Source organism: Candoia aspera, chromosome 11 (genome assembly GCF_035149785.1).
Source record: "Candoia aspera isolate rCanAsp1 chromosome 11, rCanAsp1.hap2, whole genome shotgun sequence".
NCBI classification, from domain to species: domain Eukaryota; kingdom Metazoa; phylum Chordata; class Lepidosauria; order Squamata; family Boidae; genus Candoia; species Candoia aspera.
Genome location: NC_086163.1, coordinates 17661414 through 17676202, shown reverse-complemented (window position 1 = coordinate 17676202; position 14789 = coordinate 17661414). Strand labels below are relative to the sequence as shown.

General features: G+C 41.7%; 1 protein-coding gene across 1 annotated transcript in view; it reads left to right on the top strand.

Annotated features, from left to right (window-relative positions):
• LOC134504090 (ATP-binding cassette sub-family C member 12-like) overlaps positions 1 to 14789 on the top strand; it is a 48258-nt gene that overhangs the window by 20878 nt on the left and 12591 nt on the right. Inside the window, exons 13-20 of the mRNA XM_063313107.1 lie at positions 305 to 508; positions 2820 to 2954; positions 4159 to 4237; positions 6244 to 6333; positions 7677 to 7780; positions 9655 to 9849; positions 12310 to 12536; positions 13746 to 13883. Of these exons, the coding sequence (XP_063169177.1) occupies positions 305 to 508; positions 2820 to 2954; positions 4159 to 4237; positions 6244 to 6333; positions 7677 to 7780; positions 9655 to 9849; positions 12310 to 12536; positions 13746 to 13883 (1172 nt within the window). The remainder of the gene's footprint in view (positions 1 to 304; positions 509 to 2819; positions 2955 to 4158; positions 4238 to 6243; positions 6334 to 7676; positions 7781 to 9654; positions 9850 to 12309; positions 12537 to 13745; positions 13884 to 14789) is intronic.

Here is a 14789-nt window from a genome sequence, read left to right as displayed (position 1 = left end):
TGTTTTTTGCCGGAAACCAGCAAAAACCGTTGCAAATTGCGATCATGTGACCATAAGGCGCAGCAACTGGACGTAAATGCGAGCCAGCTGCCAATTGCAATCAGTGACTGTGGGGGTGGTGCGATGGTTTGCAACCGTCATAAGTGTGAGTACAAGTTGTAAAGCACTTTTTCCAAGGCCATCGTAACTTCGGACCATCGTTAAACAAACAGTCGTTAAGCGAGGACTATCTGTATAGCTGTTATATAAACATTATATATTTGGGTTATGCTTTGATTCATGTGTCACTTCTGTTCTTTTAAAGATAGGGGAAAGAGGTTTGAACCTTTCTGGAGGTCAGAAGCAGAGAATCAACTTAGCTCGTGCTGTGTATGCAAACAGAGATATTTACTTATTGGATGATCCTTTGTCAGCAGTTGATGCTCATGTTGGAAAGTATATTTTTGAAGAATGCATTAAAGAAACTCTTAGAGGGAAAACCATACTTCTTGTGTCTCATCAGCTGCAGGTAATGAGCAGCTGAAAGTGATGGGAAACAATCTAATCGGGAATGGCTATGCGGGATGGAGCCACAAATCAGAAACATGCCTAGGATTGGCCTGTTTGGGGTGGAACAAATTCAACAATCAGTTTTACAGGATGGCTTCTGATTTTTTGAGATTTTTAAAAAGTTTTTTTAAGGCTTTTTATGGCTTCTAAGGTGCTTTTTTAAAAAAAAAATTTTTTAAGTCTTTTTTGCACTGGGGCCTATAACTCATTTTCAGTATTATGGCAGACAGTCTCTCATTTTCTTCCCAGAATATTCCACGCCTTTCTTTCTCCCCCCACCCCAATTTTTTTTTCACTCTTTCTCGGTCAGTATTTCTTGAATACCAAGCATGTTCAGTGATAGTCATCCCTGAGCAGCTTTCCACCACCACCCCTCAATTTTCCCCCCTATTTTTTTTTAAATTCCTGCAAACCATTAGAGACTCTTGAGAGCTGCTAATATTTTCCTCTTGTGTGTGAACATTCACTCCATAATGACCTACACTTGGAGAGTAAGTGTGCTATTAGTTTAGAAGTAACAAGCATTCTGGTTTTTATGCCTCTGGAGAGAGGCAATTGCACAGTAAGTCTAACATAGAGAAAATGAATCAGAGCATTTGGCAATGGATTGTAACAGTGGGGGCAGCATGCTTTGGTTCTCAGGCAGTGATGGTTGGTGGGAGAACTGAGGTCAATGACGATCCATCCTGTTCATAGTAGATGTGATGTTTGCAGGTCTGTTCTGAGCTTTTGCTGCCCAGGTCATATTTTTCATTGTTAAAAGACTTCTCAAAACCATTCCTGCAATTTTATTTGGCCGTTTCCCTTTGGTTCTTTCCTCTTCCCTTCTCGAAAAATAGAATAACATCGCCTCACCAGCAGGGGGCACAGAAGGCATGAAATTCTCTTTAGAATCATTGATCCATTTAATACAGATATATAAAACAGAAGAACAGAAACAAAGATACTCAGACTAAAGAATGGGGAGGATTTGTATTATTTGACCTAAACAGAGCCTTTGGGGCCTACAAATTTTATGCTCTTCCCAAAGCCATAGCAATTAGTTGAGATTTTTTTTCTACAATAGTGCTACTGTTTCAGCCAGGTCTAAGAAACCAGGCTGTGCCCTATAAAAGTATTTCCTAAAACTCACTCTCTTTTTCTGTTGAACAGGACTCATCTCTGTCTCTCTGTCTCTATATCTTTATACACCCAACTCTGTCAGACAACTCTGTCTGTTTGTCTGTCTGTCTCTGCCTTTTTCCCACTGTGTGTGTGTGAGAGAGAGAGAGAGACTGAAGTATGTATAAATCAGGCAAAATCCATTTGGTTGGTTTGATTGAAATTTGTGATCTGATTCATTTCAGGCTTCCAATTTGATTTCAATCACTCTGAATGTCTAAGCTGTTCAACCAGTGTGATTCAAACTTCCAAATTTGATTAGAATAAAGGCTTCTGTGCACACTCAGAAGTCCTTCAACTGATCCGGATCAATTCAGTGGCATCAACTTGATTGGACGATGGCAACTGACCTGCTGATTTAGTTCAGAAATCTAGTCTGATTCAGAGATTCAGTTCTATTGCCTTCAATCAAATCTCCAAACTGAATACTTCTGTGCTGCTATGATACAAGATATATACACACACACACACTATGTCTATCCATCTGTCTCTATTTTTTTATTGCTATCTGAATTTCTATACATGTCAGAACCAACAATCTTACAATCTCTCCTCCTAGTAGCAGCAAGACAGTTGAAACTGTATGTGAGAATAAGCAAAACAAGAGTTTTAAAAATGGCTTACTTAATATACACATCAAATCCAGAAGTATAAAGGCTTAGGTTTTTGCCCCATTTCAAAAGAGAAAGGACAGATTGAGTTCGCAGACCCTCTGCAGGGATGAGGAAAGTGGGGGGTTCCAAAGGACAGAAGCTAATCCATCGATGTCCTTGGACTGCATAAAGAAGCAGCACTAACTTGAGAGGGAAGGTGACCTGCTGACACCTCTTAGTTTGCATCGTGTTCAAAGAATCTTTTTAATTTTAGTATTCCCCAAACGTTGCCATCATGAGATATTTCTGACTTAACAAGGGTGGCCAAACGAAGACTTGTTCCTTTTCTTCCTTAGCCTCATGCCCAGATTGCATAATTTGCCTATAATAAGCTCTAAACTGTTATCCACCAAGCAAGAACATGTCAGCACGGAATCCTTCGCAGGGGCTGAAATAGAAGTCCCACAACCTGTTAATTAGTGGACTGACCCTTTTCTCTTTCCTTAACACCAACAGTATCTGCGGTTTTGTGATAAAATCGTCTTCCTGGAAGATGGGGAAATACGAGAAAGTGGTACCCATGCAAAGCTGATGGAAGCAAAGGGCCATTATGCTCGCCTTTTTCGTAATCTGCATGCAGAAGACGCAACCGTAGGTCTTAGTTCTCAGTACTTATGTAGGGCTGCTGTTCATTAGCGGCCCAAAGGTAGTTCTTTTGGATTCTGCCCTGCTGGAAGCTGGTTCTGAGAACTTTGGTCTGATCCAGCATAGCACTGAAGCTCTGATGCCTCTGTGATTTCTAGCAACCCATTTGGTAGGATAGAGGAATTCATTCGTAAGATTCATAATTTAATGCATCATTCACACTTCCCAAGCACGTGTTCAGATGAGAATGTGGCTTATGCACCAAAATTTGGCCCTTGTCTGAGATTTCCAATGCAATCTGCATCTCACAAACTGTGCAAATGGTGCGTAGAGGAGGAGAAAGTGCACAGCAGCAGCATCTGTGTGGAAGGCAACTGATGCAACCCGTATCACAGCATTGCGGTGCAATCCCCAACCCTTTGCTGCATGCATTGTGATATCCCAGGCATGTCCCAGAAGGACAGAGTTTATGGTACAACATCACAATGCTGCAAGAGCCTACAGACACCTCCGGTGCCTGAAAAAAATGACAAAGTAGAGAGAAGTGTGGACTGAAAAGCATGGCTTTAGAGATATTTGTGTGCAAAAAAAAAAGTGCTTGTTATAATAATGTGAGTAACAACAGGTCCAGTTACTGCTGAATCCTAACTTCTATAAGCCCTAGCTAGTATAGCTAATGGCAATGTGCGATAGGAATTGTTGTCTAGCAATATCTGGATGGCTATATGTTGCCCATCTCTGCTGCAGTCTAATTCATAACATTTATGGCCCAATGATCACAATAGCTTTAGGGTAGCCCCTGGACAAGAAAGGCAATGAAAGCAATTGCTGGGGAACAATATCGGGAAGTAACACCCATGCTGAGCTTGTGAGCAGGAGACATCTGCTTAGGCAATGTAGGCAGCAAGCTGCTGGACTAAACCAGCTTGGGGCTGAACAAGCAAGGGTATTTTAATGTTCTTAACAGATGAGAAAAACTTTCAGGACTCAGAACAATTAATAGTCTCTAGAAACAATAGCTAAAATAACTTCCCTTGGTCAGTGACACTGTCCTTCCAGTATCAGATGCTGTAGAAAAGCAAGAAGGAAGGCGTGTTGCTATTCTAATGACCCATTTATGGGCTCTCCTGTGGGATAGACAGATGTTGTACTTGACCTAGCTGGGCTTCTTCATTCTCACCCTGAAAAATTCTGAATTTGTTTACTTTAGATTACAAATGAATTAACGGAAAAGGCTGAAGTTCAGGACCCCAGTTCAGATGTCTCTTTCAAAGGAGTGGGAAATCCTGGTAAAATCAATTCATATCCTCCTTTATTATTATTATTTTTTATTGACCTCAAGTATTAGCTTGGCCTCCTTCCCCCCTTTCCATATACCCAGCATTTGATAAGCCTGATAAGATAAGGATCGAGAAAGGCCTTGAAGGAGGAATAGTAAGATGTATATTTCACTTTGTCTTCCTGCATGATGAAATCACAAAATCTCACTGTCAACCTCTGGTTAATGCAAAAGCACCCAGCCTTGCTTCGATAACTGCTTCAAGGTGGCCTTGGTACCTTTATGATGAAACAAATGTTGTAAAGTCAATGTTAAATAAGAAGACTTTTTTTTTCTTCATCAGAATGTGATTACGCACTAAGTTGGATTTGCTTAAGCAAGAGATTTAGCTTGCTGAAGAAGTAGTGGAAGAATAACCTACAGTATTTCATGTCCATCTGTGTGAGAATTCTAGAAACAAATTAACTTATGTTGGCTGGGCAACCTCTCCTTGGTAGACATCATTACTCATGCTAAGGGTGTTCTAGCTTGAGAACCGTACAGCTGGATTCTACGCTTGGTTTAACATAACAGTTGCTGGGTTGATATGCCATGCGATGTTCTAACAAATAATATTATGACTTCGTATGATGGTCGGGTCACGGAACATGCTGAATGCAAGCCATTTTCGCTTGATCGAACGTGATATATAAACACACCCCCTGTAGTTGGCAAGTCAAAGAAGTGAGAACCCCACAGATTTCAGAAAAGTATCTTTAATGCTAGTTTGGGGTAAAAAAAATAAATAATCCCCAAAACTGTAAAAATAAATTCCAAGGAGTAAGTTCCCTTAATTGCCCAATTGGTGAGCATATTAAGACAGAGTTTCCTTCCTACTCACCCACTCATACCTGGGCTGCGTGGCCTTTTCTCACATAAACTCCTCCCTGTCCCCTGTGTGCTTCCCACACTGTCTCACACTAACTGACAAAGAAACGCCACTTGGTTCAATCCGTTAAAGTAGGAAGTAGGGCTGAAGGATGTTCTCTGCAGGAGAAATTTGTATGACAGGTTCCTAAATTGCTCCATATCCTTGACCAGTGTTTCTCCTGTTGGACATTATTATCTGGTATGACAGCGCAGATGTACTCTGGAACAGAATCCTTCCCTATATATGTCAGTCTAGCCTACTGTATTGCCCGTGGTAGGGGTGAGGAGCTAAACATTTGGACTGGAATCCATTTTCCAAAATCAAAGTGATTACCAGGGAATGGGATTTAAGGAGGGAAATCCCCTTCTCTTTCCAGAAGCCACTTCCTCTACTCCCTTTAGGTGTCATTTATTCACCAGGCTGAAGCTTATCCAGCCCTTTTCTGGGACTGTAAGAAAGGGATGCTATGAGCCAGCTAACAGGCTAATGGGCTAGAGACAAGTCATATTTAAGGCTTATCATATTTCCTCAGATATGGTTAAGGAAAAGGCATGTCAGAGATGCTTTCCAAACTGAACTGAAGTTACGGGAATGCCACGAAATCCAGGAATTAAATAAAAAATAATATAAAATACCACCAAGAGACATAGTGAATTCTACACATAAACAGTTCAGAGGGAGAAAAGAAAGAAAGAAAAAAAACTCACACCCAAGTGATATCAACCCCTTTGGGCAGTTTTCCTTCTGACCTGCATATGCTTTGTCCACAATCAAAAGGCAGAATAAGAAAATCAATTGGGTTTTGCATCCCAGCGCTTGGCAGTATTGATCACTCCAGGTAAATCAATGTCCTCTTCAATTTCATTCTTGCCACAGACTTCAATTCATTCAGCAGCCATTAGAAAAACAAAGGGAGCATTTTCCATATGGCTTCATCCAGGGGGACCGGCAGCAGGAGCACTTTTTGCCAAGGCCCCTGTGAAGTTGCAAATGTTTATTTTAGTTGATAAGCTCAACTGACATCCAATTTTGCTTGAAATACATGAGATTTGTCAGCCCAGGATAACATTGTGGTGTGAATAAACGCTTGATGGTTTCTGCAACAGCTCCTGCACAGCAGCTTGTTCAAAAAGAAGAGAAGGCAGACGGTCCGGTTACATGGGGAACCTATCACGCTTACATGAAGGCATCTGGAGGTACATCCCACAACTGGTTGCGCATTTTTTTTTAAATGTATTTGCTCATGATAAATTTCTGCAAAAGTCATATATGTGTGTGTGGGATGGGTGAGTATATATGCGTATGCACATACACACAAACGCACATATATAATGTAATATATAATATATGGGTATGATGGTACAATGTGCAAAAGGAAATGTGGTGAGAATTAAATCATCTTGGAAAATCTAGCTTCCAAACTGAATGGATTGGGACTGATTTTGAAGCCTTGGTGTTTGGTTTTGTTGTCAAGCATTTATTAATGCTATGCAGATTATCTGTTTGGTCTTTTCTTTTCTTCCCTTGCAAAAGAGGCATCTGCCTTTCCACCCTTTCTGGGTGCATGGGGATTCCTTCAAGATTTATCTTGGCAGCATTGGGCTTTTTTTTTTTTTTGTTGGCAGTGGGAAGGAACAGCTACTGACGTGGGTGGGTGTTTCCTGTGACGTATTTTTCCACTGCTCTGCTCATAACTGTAAGACCACCATTCTCCATCCATGAGAATTCCATTGAATTTTGAAAGCAATTTCTCTTTCACCAGATTGGATAGGAACTAATGGGGGAGGGGGGTGGAATGGCTGAACTACACTTCCCAGCAGTGGCCAATTATGACAGAGGCTGGAAGGTACTGTATAGTACAATAACTTCTGGAAGCCCAGATTTCCTTTTCACTGGCCTGTGCTAATTGATTATATTGAAAGAGTATTGGTGGAACAGACGAAAGGAAGCATTTTTTTACACTGCATCAAATAAACTTCTGGAAGTGATGGCCACTAAAAGGGGATAAAACTAAATCATGGAGGATAACGCTGACAATGGGTATTAGATGTGGGGTCTACATGCTGCTCCAGGATCAGAGACAACATGCCTCTAAATACCAGTTGCTGAGGAACAATTGCAAGAGAAGTCTCTGGGCTTCTTCTTCATCTTGTGAGAACCTTGTTGAATATTATGGAAAGAACAATGCTAGACATAATAAGTCTTTATTCTGATCCATCGGAGCTCTTTCTGGCTGTGTTCAGCCAATACACTCAAATTCATTACTAAATTAATCTCTGGATTAATCCTTCACACAATTTATTGGATAGTAAACTAAATAAACTGGCCACCTTCTCACAACAGGCTAAGCCACAAAAGAATTAACCAAGATCCCTTACCCCCATCCCCCCAAAATTTATCATGTTGTGCAAATGCAGCTGTTAGCTCTCTACCTTAGCTGGTTAAATGTGTTATGTGAACTCAGCCTTCATATCTCCAGAAATGCAGCATGGTTTGACATCCCATGTCTTCATTCCCAAGGCCTGACATTTCCTTCTAGGTTTCCTATTATGGTTTTTCATCGTTCTTCTCTTTGCTCTGATGATTTCCTGCTCAGTCTTCAGCAACTGGTGGCTGAGTTTCTGGTTAATGCAAGGATCTGGGGTAAGTAAGTGCAATTTAGCACCAAAATATTACTCTATGTCCTCCATTAGAAGCAGAACATGGGTTGGCAAAAAGTAAAGTAAGACTTAATAAAGTTTCATTTTGAGAATGCTCCCTTTCTGCAAACTTCCCTCTACCTTTACCTTTTTGACAAAGACCCAGAGGCACGAAAAGGCAATTTGCCTTCACAAGAATCAACTTTCAAAACCAAGTTCTCTTCTCTTGAGACAAGGTTAATAATACCAGTGTTATAATGCAGGGCACTTTCCTAAGCATTAGTGATGTGTTAATTGCTTTTCCCAGTTCAAGGGCAACATGGCCTGCACATTTGGGATTAAATTCTGGACGGGCCAAAGAGGTCATGTTTGCCTAGTGACAGAGAGAGAAGAGAAAAAGAGTCATTTGTTGCATACCAACAAAACTTTAGGAAGAAGTTTTAGGGGAAGACATGATTATAAAATTTTTCAGCAAAAGCTGGCTGGGGCCAGGTTATATTAGCAGATTTCTGGGACATCATCACTTCAGTCACAACTCTTCCAGAAATCCTTACAGCTGCTGTCTGTAAACCCTATTTTTATTATTTTTTAAACAAAAGGATAAATATGGGATAATTAATCAATGGTCATGTGGTGCTTTGAAACTGAAAGTGGATAGTCTGCTTGAATTAGGGGTAGGTATGCAATGACTGACAGCTCATTCAAGGTTCACTTCTATCAGGCCACAAAGACAAAGTCACACCATAATTGAACAATATGCTATTACCTATTTTACATAATACCTCTTTTCTTATGGCTGTGGAAAGCCTCCTCTAGACTTAATTCCATTACTGTTGCAAGTTTTTCCCCTCACTTCTACTATACAAGGTTGCACAGGTACATGTAGTCTACCAGATGCATCCTTTCCTGGACTAGAAGGCCGTTCAGCTTGTCACTCATGCCTTAGTCACCTCATGAATGAATTACTGTAATGAACTTTGCATGGGACTTCTGTTGAAGACTACTCAGAAACCACAGCTGGTTTAGAATGCAGAGGCATGAGCAGTGGTGGGCATGGCTTGTTATGCCCATGTGATTCCTCTGCTCTGTGAGCTCGCTGGTTATTGGTTGGCTTCTGGGCACCACTTAAGGTGCTGGTTACCATTTATAAAGCCTTTCATGATATAGTGCTTGGTTATGTGAGGTATCACCTGTCTCTGGTTGTTTCTGTCTATCCAGTGAGATCAGGCAGAATGGGCACACTTCAGGTTGATCAATTAAGCAGTATCATCCAGAGGGACCCAGGAAGCATGTTTTCTCTGCCATGGCATCTGCCCTCTGGAATATTCCCCCCAGAGATCTGGATGGCTCTCACCTGATGATGTTCAGGAAGCTATTAAAGACCTGGCTATTCTCTTAGGCTGTGGGGCAGAGTGAAAGTTGAGACCCTGCTGGATGAGTTTTCTTTGGTTACATGTTGTTTTTGAGGCCATTCATGGTTCTTTTGGTTTTGTATTTTCTACTTTTAATTGTAAGCCACCCAGAGTCTTTGGGAGTCAGGCAACCAACAAATTGTATAAATAAATTGATAAATAAATAAATAGGTTGCAATGATCTCATAAAGGGTCACAAACCCTCACTGACCAAATCTCCAAACTGAGAACTTCTCAGTTCAACATATAATTCCCTTCCTGTGTTTGGGTGGTGCCATTTTGGTTATAAGACATTCAATGCCTGGATGCTAGAATATGTTTGAAATCTCTTTTGAGGGTCCTTTGTTTTTTTGGTTCCCATTAGCAAAATTATTTCTTTGGAAATCTGTCTTGATAGTTGCAAAGATATAACTGATGTTTCTTTCTCTCCATCTCTTGTTTTTGTTTCAAATCTGTTCTTTAGAAGGTGACCTGTAGCTATCCTCAAAACACAACCTGTGATGTGGGCAGCATCACCAACAATCCTCACCTGCACTTCTACCAGCTGGTCTATGGAATGAGCCTTGTTGCCATGATTGCCCTAAGTTTCATGAAAGGTTTTGGTTTCACTAAGATGACATTACGAGCTTCATCCACCCTCCATAGCACCATGTTTTACAAGGTATCACCAATCTTTGGTTAGTCATCTTTGTGATTCTGTTTTTTAATAGGGAGCATGAAGGAAAGTCAATTTGATAAACCTAATTCAGGGGGGTCAGAAAGCCATCCAGCATCTCAGCAATTATTCAATAAACTCTGCTTATGCAAACTGTGCCTTAAGATAGTGTGAGAACTTAGTCCAGAGTCCAGTGTGGCTCATCAGAATCTTTGTGTCTTGTCCAGAAGATGCAATTGAGCATCCCTTCCTTCAAATGGGGGCCACTACTGAGGATGTAACAGGACTTCTCAGTGCTGGCTGCCATTTTGTAGACATTCTGTCCCTGCAAGTAGGGTGGGCCTTACTCTACAGGTCTTCTGAACACAAGCCAAAGCAACATTTGTCAGGGGTAAATGAATGGCCCCTTTTATATACCAAGGTTTTTTAAACATGTTGATTGTTATTATATCTGTTTTTGATGTCTTCTCTTTGACTCTGTTGTATCTTGCTCGGAATCTGCTAAGACTGGGGCAGGTTGTAAATGTTGATGATAGATGATCGATAGATAGACAGACAGACAGACAGACAGACAGACAGACACAGACAGAGAACACTACATGGAGAAAGAAGTAAGATCTGGATTTTTCAAGGATGGGGTCTTCCTTAAGGCCAGGGCAGTGCACAGACAGGCAAGACAAAACTACGCATCCAAGATGAAAGCATCAACTTGTCATTCAGAGGGGTGAAGCAAGTGACAAACTGGGAGAACTGGGGAAAAAAATCAGGGGAAAATTACATGACAGTGTTTCAAGCACCATCTTACCACTCTTCCAGCTGCATCACAGGTTTTTTTTTTAATGCAGCCATTCTGTTGGGATGGATTTTTGTCAATAGTAGAATATCAAGTCAGAGGGAAGCACCTGAGATTCAGCTGTCCCAGGAATGTACTATAGTATGTGTTGTACCATCTTCAATAATGCAAGCAAGCCCATCTACAGACTAAAAATCTCTCATGTCCATTGCTCCAATTTTGGGGCCTCTAGAGCTCCCTAGGAGCAGGGCCCTGAAATTTAGCAGCAAAGTTGATTTTCATCCATACCATCTTCTTTTTTAAAAAATACAAGAGTCAAAAGAGATTCCTTAAATGCTGTTATCTTCTCTTTAAAAAAAAATCAGATATCCAAACCCACATAACCTCCATATAGTTTGCAGCATTTGAGGGCCAAATTAAAATAAATAAATAACTCCTGGCCACGTGGAAGTTGACTGGCTTGTGATAAAGCCATTGCTTTCAACTGCATATAGATTGTTTTTAAATAAAATAAAATAAAAATAAATAGGGCCAGGGCAGTAAAGGTAAAGGTAAAGGTTTCCCTTGACGTAAAGTCCAGTCGAATCCGACTCTAGGGGGCGGTGCTCATCTCTGTTTCTAAGCCTTGGAGCCGGCGTTGTCATAGACACTTCCGGGTCATGTGGCCAGCATGACGACTCGGAACGCCGTTACCTTCCCGCCGAAGCGGTACCTATTGATCTACTCACATTTTGCATGTTTTCGAACTGCTAGGTGAGCAGGGCCAGGGCAGGGCCAGGGCAAGAAGCCAGGGCAAGAAGCAGGGCCAGGGCAAGAAGCCAGTAAAAACTAAAGCATAGAAAAGGCCTTAACTTTCTGATGAATTGCAGAGATGCAGGAAACAAAGGTTTAGGAAAGTTGTGGCCTGAATCCACTTACAGCTAACAATCTGGCATTGGAAAGTAGTTTTCTTCTACGTCAATGAAACTCTCTGCTGGGTATTGCATTTCCAGCAAAGGATCTGACTGGACTGCTCTGCTCAAATTGTGGCTGGTTTTGCAGTCTGGGTTGATACTGATCAGCCATCTCTAATGCGTCCTCCACCCACCCCCAGCTGTATAGACTTCAGCTCCCAGAATTTCCCAACCCACTTAAACATGACTAAGAATTCTGGGAATTGAAATCCTCTAACCTGGAGGGCACCTTGGCTCAGGAAGACTGGCATAAATTGATGAAGGGAGAACAGATACCCGGTGGATGAATCCTAGTGCCAGCCTTTATGAGAATCCAGCAATGTTTTCCTACTGTTTTGCACTTAGCTAAATCGGGAATTAAGATTCTGCAAAGATTCCCATTTCTAGCAGAAGACTTTATTTCTTGCACTGTAGTTCTAGTGTCGTAATTCTTACTGATTACGGACTCTTTTTTCAAGCACATCTGCTATGAGAAATGAATCCAACCCCTGCTCTGCTTTTCTCGTTCATAAAACAGCCTTTAAAATCACTTCTAGCCATCAGACAAAAGAAAAGAATGCATGGTTGCATTTAGGCTGAAGTCCAGATGAAGCTGACATATTTCTGCCATCCAAACACTGAGTACTACAAAAGATTTATTTACCACCTCATGTTGTTGTTGTTGTTGTTGTTGTTGTTAGTGCTGTCTTTTTCCCCAACCCCCACCCCACTTATCCACAGATCTTGCAGAGTCCAATGAATTTCTTTGATACCACTCCCACTGGCAGAGTAATGAACCGTTTTTCTAAGGATATGGACGAAGTGGATACGAGGCTGCCGTTTTATGCTGAGAATTTCCTGCAGCAGTTTTTCAGAATCCTTGCCATCCTTACTATTGTGGCCACTGTCTTTCCTTACCTCCTCATCAGCCTGGCTGTCCTAACAATTATTTTCATTCTGCTCTTCCAGTAAGTTGGATGTTCTGCATTTACAAACGTTCACTCCTTTGCCTAGTCTAGTGAAAACTGCAGAGTAGTCCATCAATGTATGTTCAATCTGTGTCATGTATGATGCAAAGACACCCCTGTGGAACCCAGTCCCATGTCCACATTTTCCATATGCAGAAGGGAGTTCACAAGCCCTGAATTGACTGATAACATCCTGGCTGACTTATTCTTCAGTTCTCTACTCACTTACCTGAAAAAAGCCTTGTAGAATTCGGTAGAGCTTCAGGATAAGGCTACCATTCAAGGCTCTCCTCTGTAATCTGATGTGAGTTGTGTGATTGGGAAAATGCAAGATCTTTTCTTGGTTGATGTCTCAGTTGTGGATTCCAAAGGATAGTTTCTCAGGTTCCACTTTAAATGGGGTTCTGTATGTGGGAATGACCTTGGGAGACAGGTGGAAGAGTCGCAGACTAGGCAACAGTCAGACAACTGGCAGCTGAGTCCACAGAAGGAATGGGGGCATGGCAAACGTCTCAGAAGGGACCCTCCATTTCTTGGGCTGTAAAAGTGAGGGGGTGGAGAGATGTACTTTCAGACTTGCAAAATTGATGCCAGCCTTGTGAGGTAGTCCAGACAAGAAGCACACCCAGAAGTACTAGCTCTATGTTTATTGTAAGGTTACATTAACAGAATCTGGCAAGTCTGAAAGTACATCTCTCCCTCCTCACCTTTTCAGCCCAAAAACTAGGGAGGGTCCCTTCTGAGATGTTTGCCACATCCCCATTCCTTCTGTGGGCTCAGCTGCCTCTTATCTGATATTTACCTAGTCTGGGGCTCTTCCTCCTGTCTCCCAAGGTCATTCCCTCATACCATTATAGGTTCAGATAGCAAGCAAGAATGTGGGTATTTCACAAAGCACTGAGGACTCTGACACAGATTGCTTTGTTTTATTATTTGCAACCTACCATTCTATTTTGTCTCCATGACACACAAGATAACTCCCATCCCCAAAGGAGAACCTTGCAAGCATTAATGCACAAATGCCATTTTGCACTACTCCAGTCTCAAACATGGGTTACTGCCACAGTCCCAGTCCCAACCCACCTGAGAGGAAGCCCCTCTGAACTCAAGATTGCTATCAGGATGGGGACCCCATTATGTTGTGAGGTTCAAGGTTACTTCCATAATGAGGAATATAATTGTGCACAATATACCTGCATTCAATTACAGAATTTTTCAGCACACCATCCATGACCTCAAACGAATTGAAAACCTGAGCAGATCTCTGTGGTTGTCTCTGATCTCATCTTCAGCCCAAGGTCTTAGTACAATCCATGCCTACAATAAGACAGAGGACTACATAAATCGGTAAGTGTCCTGGCCCCAGATCACTTCATTTTTTTCCACTGCCCATCTCTCCACGCTAAATACAGCTGTTTTACTATTTTCCACCTGAGCACCGATCTTGTACCTGCCGGGAAATTGATGAAGCCACTCTGCTATTGTGCTATATAAGTGGGAGATAACCAGGGGTTTTTCATTTGCAGAAAATGCTGAGCTGCAGGGAAGCTCTCAGATTGCCCTATGGATTCTCAGGATTGTCTCTAAGTGCAGCCGTATATAACCCCCATGAGAGCACTTTATATTCTTTTCCAACCATTAAACTATTCTTAAGATCTGGTTTCTAAAGCAACAGAATTCAACGTTCATGTCTTCTGCCAGTTTCTGGCAGAATCTGAGGCTCACTGAAAAAGCATGTAACCAGTGACCCAGTGTGAGGACAGGCTGCCTTTTCTGAGCCAGTAGAATTGAGGGATTTTGGTCATTTTCCCACAAAGCAACTTACAGCTTCTACTGTCATCCAACCATCACTGGACCAAAATAATAGTAATGGAGACAGGCTTCATAGCACTTCAGTGGTAGGTTGGTGATGCTAAAGATGCTTTAAGTCACTTGTGGGAAAATGGCTTTAGTCCTCTTTCCCTAAGAGAGCTGTAATGGTATATGGGAATGACCTTGGGAGATGGGAGGAAGAGCTGCAGCCAGGACAATGGTCAGACAAGAGATATCTGAGCCCAGAGAAGGAATAGTGGTGGAGAAAGCATGTCAAAAGGGACCCTCCCTAGTTTTTGGGAGATTAGAAATAAGGGAGGGGAGAGATGCTTTCAGACTTACAAAATTCTGTTACTGTAACCTTACAGTAAAGGTAGTATTAGTACTCGTGGTTGGTGCTTCTTGTCTGGACTACCTCAAAGGGCTGACAAGAGCTACAAA